Here is a 7,935-nt window from a genome sequence, read left to right on the forward strand (position 1 = left end):
GACCCGTGGTCATGATATTTATACATTGCATTCAACCGGGTTAACAGTTGTGCTTCGATCACAAGTAAAGAGAATGCCTTTTGTAGAGACGACTGCTGTTCAAGTTCAGATGGAAACAGGGCAGATAATGATGCGATCCTCCAGCATCACGCTAAGCACCACAAATATAAAGTAGAGCAGGAACATGGTGAAACCCAGCAGCTTATTCATCTTCCACTTACAGGATGCAATGGAGATAATGACGAAGAGGAGCATGATAAAGAGCAGCACGATGGCACAGAAGAGCCCATTGCTGCTGACAGCCACTGGAGCAAAATTGTGGAAGGATGAGTACAGGAGCCACGGCACTGGGAGGCTTTTGAAACAAAGTGACAGGGAGAAAAATTTGCCAAGAAATGTATCAACTAAGTATTCATCAGCATTTCTTTTTCAAGCGTGACACATCAGAATATCAGAGCTCACCCCACTGTGATGTCGAAGATGTTACTCCCCACAGAGCTGGACACAGCCATGTCCCCCAGGCCTTTACGCGCCACTATCACACTGGTAATGAGGTCAGGGATGGATGTCCCTGCAGCCAGGATAGTCAGGCCCATAATCTCCTCTGAGATGCCAATGGTCTCACCCACCTACAAGGGGTAATGAAAGATCAGAGACGATACAAGCTACAAAAATAGAAAATGACTTACACATTTTTGTTGACAATGTTATTATCACTTTCAAAACTTATTCAAACTTATTTAAACCGAATAAAAATAAGTATCCATAATGCCTTGTGCCTGTTTGCAATGCATTTCAAATTCAATGTCTAAATGTTACTACGGTAACAGACCTGATGGGCCCACCACACCATGAGGTAGGAGAAAATAGCAATCCACAGAATGGAGCCCAGGAAGGTGCCCGCAAAGAATTTTCTGGATTTCTGTTGGACAAAGTCAGTGATGTAAAAGCAAAAACACTGTGTTGAGACATTAAAAATAACACAGCATGGATGCGTGTGGTTCTTTACCTGGTTGCGAACATCTGGAACTGTGAGCCACAGAGGGATGATTATGGGCAGCAGGAAGAGGTAGGTGGCTTGTTTACGTGGCGTGTCAGGCCACTCTAAAGACAGAGGTTCATCCTCTTGCTCCTCTTCTTTCTCCCCCTCATCTTCATCTTCCTCCTCATCATCTTCTTCTTCTTCACTGGACTCATCGCTGTCTTCATCGCTGTCATCTTCATCACTGTCGGAGCCTTCTGACCCATCATCTCCTGCTGGCAAATCCTCCTGAAGTGTTGGGGAAAGAAAGAGAAATAAAAGCAGAGATCAAAGAAGTGCCTTTGCTTGAAGCTGTGACTTCATACATTGACTCTTACATAGACAGCTATCAAAGACTGACTTCTGGGCTTTTTGATAACCACCAGGACATGGTTGGAGACTACCTTCTTATTCTCTGGTTGCTCCGTCTTCTCTGTTTCTGGGGCTGGGGCAGCCTCTGGCTCTTTGACTGGCTCAGTTTTACCTCGTCCATCTGCAAAAAGAATCGCAAAAATCTTGTGCATTTCCCTGATGCCTCTTACTCAATCAGCTATCTAAAAGAACTCCCATGTCATTGTATAAGCATCTAGGAACTGTCATGTGGAGTAATGCATGGACTGTGTTGTTAGGACTTACGTGATATGTGAGGTCATCCTCATGGCGACTGGACTGAATGAACTCACTATCTGTATTTGGATTTTGCTTCTGTAGGCACTTTGACTAAAGTATAATTTGCATGTTGTCTCCCGTATGCAATTTGATATCTTGTTATTTATAACACTATCCCGTAGCTTAATATTTTACAACTGGTCACCATCCTACAGTGTGCAGCAAATCAGCATAAAATTACGCTAAAGACAAAATTTCTAATTGGCTGCAATAAACCACATATTATTATAATAGAGGGACATGTATTATACACAATTTATCTTGTTGCCGTCAGAACACCTGTTTGACTCGTTCAGTTCACATGCTAAAGTATTTGTCTGTGGGCTTTTTGGAGCCCAGATGATGAGCAGACTCTGAAAGCTTAATGAAAAGCGCCCGATCAGTCTGAGCAGTGGATGACCATCACATCCTTCCATCTTACCTTCACTTTTGTCTTGAGTTTTGCTCTCTGCCGTCCCTTTTGCCACAGTATTCAGAATCTCAGCCTTTTCCTTAAATTTCCCTACAAACAATCAAACAACCAAAAAATAACTTAGAAGAATTCTGCGATGGGTTACTCAGTCATGTGATAATATCTACAATAATTTTACAATGTCACAGTTATATGGAAGAAAAATAAGCAGTCACATCATCCAGGGGTAAGGCATAGAGCAAAGTACTGGCAGTGTTACATCAAAAAACAACAAGCATCATAGTCCTGACTTCAGAACAGAGCAATGTCATGAGAGGACAAGTGAGTTTATCAAACACACTTTGATAAGCTGTTATCAAAGTTTGCTGTTCCTTTTGACCCAATGTCAGATTGAAAACACACACTTCAAGCATAACTAATAGCAGAAGTCGAAATAGGTAACCATGATATAACATTCAAAGCATTTCTTACTTACTTTCCCCTCTTTCAACTGGGTGATTAACAAAATCATTTTCCTGTCATTTACTTTGGAAGCATTATCTAGAAAAGCCACAGATATTTGCAATGTTGCTTTTGAGTGGGTTGATACAGGTGCTGATAGCAGATTTTAAAGGCTCATTCAAAACCTGATTATTGTGAATGTCCTGGAGTAGTGGAGTGTTTGCTGCCTGAAGGCCTGAGAGACGAGCTAACCAGGTACACAAAGTGAGACACACAGTACCGTGGTCTCCATAGCAGGATGCAATAGAAAGCTACTGTAACCTTACTGTCTAGGATCGGTCTTTTACCACATGTTTAATAGGCCAGCAACAAACCAAAGTTAACAGATTAGATTACTATTTTATCATGATTTAAAAGTGCTCTTGTAATGACTGTCTGGGGACTACATCCTTCTCATTGTAAAATGGATTAGCAAAGCGTCCCCAATGAAGACAGCACTAAGTCCAGATTGATACTAAGCAGATAAATACCTACCTCAGTCTATTGAGGGATATTTGTAGTCCCACAGTGAATAAAAAAGATTCTTAGGACACCCAAAGCTATGATGTTAGTCAACAGAGAGATTTTAACATAATGTGTACGTAATTAATTATGATTTTAAGACAACTTTCTGTAATGCAAGAGACGTCCCCAAAAAGGGTTAATATTTCTGTTAAGAGGAGACAATGATCAATTATTAATCAGTCAGTGTGGAGATCTGGTACTCACCCTCACCTAGAGGGTCTAATGTGTGGATCATAAGTTGGAAGATGGTGTTTCTCATGGTGCTGTTGTGTAAAGAAGCTGAGCTTCCTCCTCGCTGAAGGGATGGCTTCAACTGTGGAAAGAGGTCACAAATTTAGCAACTCACAATAACAGAGTGACACATCAATGTTAGACAAGCATGTAGTAATGGAGGTAAGGTCTTTTTTCTTGAGGAATGCATTTACATGTGCCAGCACCTGAAGGGAGACTTGTTTTCTCGATGTTATATTGAATGGGCAAAGGTCAATAAGATGCAGAATAACATGTAGATAAATGAACATTGTGAGTTGTTGCATTGTTTGTCTTTCTTTCTTCAGTGTATTTGTTGGGTGTTTTATTTTGTACCTTTAACCGATTATTGTCCTCTGGAGCAGGTCGGGCAATATCTTCAGCGTCCCCATTTTTCTGTTTGCAACACAGTTTTTTCAGTCATTCAGTGGTAGAGATAGACGAAAGTTATTTCATTTTGGTAGAGCTTAAATATTATTATACAATGTATACTATGGTTTTATACATTGCTATTTCACATATTGCACAATCTGGGGGTCTTGGTTGTGTTGCATGTCAGTAAAAGAGACGGAGCTGTGTGTTGTGTATGGGATTATCATTTTGTGAAATCATCCCCCACTCTGTTAAAACAAAGAAATCCCACTATTGTACGATTATGTATGATGTGAAATAGCATTTTCAACACAATACATAATTACATTTGCTCTTTAGAAACACTGCTCCATCAGTATATCCAGCTCAACAAATACCCTGAGTGTGCACAAATACTGTGGCTTTACCTTTTGTAAATTAAGCCTTAATCACACTTACCAGGGTTAAACACAGTGTATGTTGATGCTACAGCTAGTACAGAGCTGTAGCTCCAAAAAGGATTAATTTGCCATTGCTTTTGTTGAACCAACGCCTTTGCTAGTAACATTTCACTCTTTAGACAATATTTTCACAATACCCTGCAAGTGGCACTAGAGATATTATGAGTGATGAGTAATGTGACTTTCTGTTTCAGTTATAAATGACATGCAGTAGGGAAAGGGCTACATTCACATTAAAGAATATTCCTCTGTTTTATGGACTAAAAGTATCACAAAATCTGCAAATTTCTAACTCATATAGAGATATCCATTTGTGTTCAATTGCATATTGTTCTGTAATTGTTTTTATTGTTCGCTAATATGCTTGGAAGCATTTTTGACAACTTTGGGCCAATGCCTTGACACTGTTAGTTAGTAACTCTTAGAGTTCTTCCACACTTGAGAAAATATTTTGTGATACAAATACCTGATAACAGACTAGATATTGTGTCAACTGAGGACATGACAAATCTGATTTGTTAGACCAGTCATGTTCTGTCACAGGAGTTCTTACCTTTTCAGGTTCTTCCACAGCAATAATTCTGATAATGTTCTTGTTTTTGATGAGTAGGGCCTTGAAGGTCCGCTCTATTTGCACATTGAACTTCATGAAAATCACATAGACAGTGTAACAGGCCACCAGCATCATGCTCTCCCACCACATTATGACATTATCCAAGAAGAAGATGATGAGTAAGATGAGGCCAATTATGTAGAAGGATACATCTCTAAAAAGTGGCCACCAGGTTAGATGAAGTACCTCCCGTGAAAACAAAGCACACATTCCAATCACAAACAAAATGTTGAAAACTGCTGAGCCAACGATTGTTCCTATACCCACATTGCTGTGGGCGATGAATACTCCTATTAAGGATGTGAAAAGCTCAGGAGCAGAGCCTCCGGCAGCCATGAAGGTGGCTCCTGCTACATCTTCAGAGATGGCTAACTTTTCCGTGATTACTCCCAGTGCAGGAACAAAGAACTCATCACACACAATTGCAAGTGAAATGAACATGTACATCATCCCAAAAATATGGAGGATCACCCAGCCTCGTCTACGGTCATCAACAGAGAAAATATCTTCAGGGTATTCACCCTTTATATGTGGAGCTTCACCAGGAGAAGCTGGAGTGATGGTGGTCAAAGGAGGAGCTGGAGCTGGTGTGGGTATCTCCTGTGGAGGCTCGGGGGCCACATAGATGCAACGCACAATAGTCCGGTTTGTAGTTGGTGGTAGAGGAGATTCAGTGGGGCTCAATGCTTTAAAATCTGAAGTTGTATCCGAGTGATGTTTCACATGCATCTCTGGAGTTGTTTGATCCGTGGGCTCTAATTCATGTGTTGCAGTGAGAGGTTCCTCCACACCCTGAGTCTCTTCTGTAGCCTCCTCAACCCCCTCTGTTGAACCTTCTCCAAAATCCCCTCCAATCTGAGGCATTGGCAAAGGCTCATGCAGTCTGGCACTGATGGTCAGCTGGTAGAGTATACAGAGAAAAACCCCGGAAAGGAGAAACAAAACCCGGCTCAGCTGCAGTCGCTTCCTTCTTGTACAATACATGTTCCTCCAAAGCAGTGATGATACTGGCTGTGGAGAATTAAAGCTGCATAAATGGGCTTTGGTAGAGGACAAGTCCAGCTCCCTCCCCAGCAGACCATGTGGTGACAGAATCTAAAACTTCAGCGGCATGATGCATGTCATCCTCATCTCCTTGGAGAACCCTGCCTAGATAAAATGACATTTATATAACTGTAGCACAATAATAGTTTTCTTTTGTAAACAAGTGTACTATTCAGACAACAACCTTAATCATTAAATAAATAGTGTTTGTGAAAGCATTAGTGATAAAGCCATTTTTATTCTACATAGAGAATTAATTAAGACAAACACAATAAATAAATAAATAAATAAATCCCCTACAAAGTGGATAACAACTTAAGTAAATTTCACAACACACATAAATCACAAAAAGAAGAAACAGCCCCATGCATTTTGATTAAAGATGAAGACTTACCACAGAAACAATGTCTTGCAAAATCAGGGGTGCAAATATCTGCAAAAGCAGATTTCTATTGTTGATTAGTGCGACACAAGAAGTCCAAACTGTTTCCAAGGCCACAGGGTTATGTAGGACACAGGACAAGTATTCACAATGGATCAGCATAATACCTAACACCTGAGGTCTTCTAAGAGGATTATATTCATTGTCTCACTCTCACTTCATCATGAGCCTACAATATTTAATTTATTGCAAAATAAAAATTATGCTTTAGTTTAATGTTATTATGCTGCACAACTCTAGCATGAAAATCATGATATGAATCCTGAGACTAACACTTGGGATTAATACTGTTTATATAACAAAATTTGAACTGTAATGACTAACTTCAAACTCCAGCCTTAAATGTATAACCTTTGATTATCCAAGCATAGTATGTCATACAAATGTCATAAAAAAAGTCATACTATAGTATCATAACAATTCAAAAAATATATTTGTGTAGTATATAACAATATCTGGTCATAAAAAGTCATCCAAAATATCATATTCTTCTATACAAGTCCTTATAGCAGTAGAAGGCACAAATGTATGTCAATGTGATGCAAATTATTATATTTTCGTTCTCTTTTTTTCTCCACAGATCAGTGCAGAGTTTCGGACAAAAAATGTTTTTTTGTAAAAAAAAAGCAAGACGGAGTTTCTTCACTTTGACCGCATTGTCCAACTTCTTCTTCAACTGTTGCTGCAGTTTTCAGCTTTTCTTGCTGAGCCACTTTTCTGGTCAGAAATGAAGTGCTCTTTGTTGATCTTGTTCACATTAACAGGGATGTCAGGATCTGATCCCTCATTTTCTCATCCATGTAATGTTGTGGGATTGAGCCACTGACCTTCTCTCTAACCGCTTATCCATTGGTTCCCACCATCCCACTGTTAAGGTGTGGTAGTGCATACTCAGTTTTAGTGATGTTAACACCAGTGTCCAGAACACCACCGCAGAGGTGGACAAGAGAGTACGGTACTGTGTCTCCTCCTGTTGTTTCGGAGAGATAGAAGGAGACACTCATGAATCAGAAAACCACGTGTATATATATGGATTTTTTTTCTTTTATAGAAAAATACAGCAGACATATGCCCTCTGAGTACATTTTTGCAGCAGAAGAAGAAGACGATGAAATTAATAAAAAGAAACTCTGTCAGCCTCACCAGTTTCGGTCCAGAAACTTTGCAGTCATCTGCTGAAAAAGTAGAAAATGACGGCATATGAATTTACATCTCATTAAATGACCATAACGACTGCTACTAAAATAACAACAGGCTTTCTCTAAGTTATATGTGCTGTTTGGGAGACTGTTTGTTAGGTAGCCAGCTTATTATTGGGAGTCATACAGGAAATTAGTTATATATTATGACAATTTACTTTTGTTAATGATTTTTTTCCTATATAATACTATACGATCACATTTATAAAGGCACATTATGCTATGACATTAGTATTGACATTGTTATGGCTTACTATACTATGACATTGTGTTTATTAAATACAAAAAAAATGTTTTGGGGCACACTACTGTGACTTTTTCATTTCATAAAGAACTATCACGTTTTTCATGATAGTTTTATGTGATGCTATACTGTGATTTTTTATAGCATTTTATGGTAACCTGTTAACTCTTCAATAGTTCCCACTGTGTAAACACCAGACCCCCCTGCTTCTGTCTATACAATGAA

General features: G+C 39.3%; 1 protein-coding gene across 1 annotated transcript; it reads right to left on the reverse strand.

Moving 5' to 3' along the window:
* Positions 1-105: 105 nt before the first annotated feature.
* Positions 106-5,765, reverse strand: slc24a1 (solute carrier family 24 member 1). The gene is made up of 9 exons (XM_054619469.1): positions 4,722-5,765; positions 3,693-3,752; positions 3,312-3,420; positions 2,112-2,192; positions 1,360-1,514; positions 1,010-1,270; positions 833-922; positions 463-629; positions 106-355 (listed from the first exon to the last, which is right to left on the reverse strand). Exons 1-9 carry the CDS (start codon positions 5,763-5,765, stop codon positions 106-108), a joined length of 2,217 nt encoding a protein of 738 aa, XP_054475444.1.
* Positions 5,766-7,935: the final 2,170 nt, after the last annotated feature.

This window comes from Anoplopoma fimbria, chromosome 19, assembly GCF_027596085.1.
Source record: "Anoplopoma fimbria isolate UVic2021 breed Golden Eagle Sablefish chromosome 19, Afim_UVic_2022, whole genome shotgun sequence".
NCBI lineage: Eukaryota > Metazoa > Chordata > Actinopteri > Perciformes > Anoplopomatidae > Anoplopoma > Anoplopoma fimbria.

Bases quoted from the DNA above. Each gene is read 5' to 3' on its own strand.
- slc24a1 (XM_054619469.1), bottom strand. From the start codon at position 5,765: ATGTATTGTACAAGAAGGAAGCGACTGCAGCTGAGCCGGGTTTTGTTT. The intron at 1,271-1,359 runs GTAAGAGTCAAT...CCAACACTTCAG, and splicing joins AGTCTTTGATAGCTGTCTAT to GAGGATTTGCCAGCAGGAGA. The intron at 630-832 runs GTCTGTTACCGT...TACCCCTTGTAG, and splicing joins TGGTGTGGTGGGCCCATCAG to GTGGGTGAGACCATTGGCAT.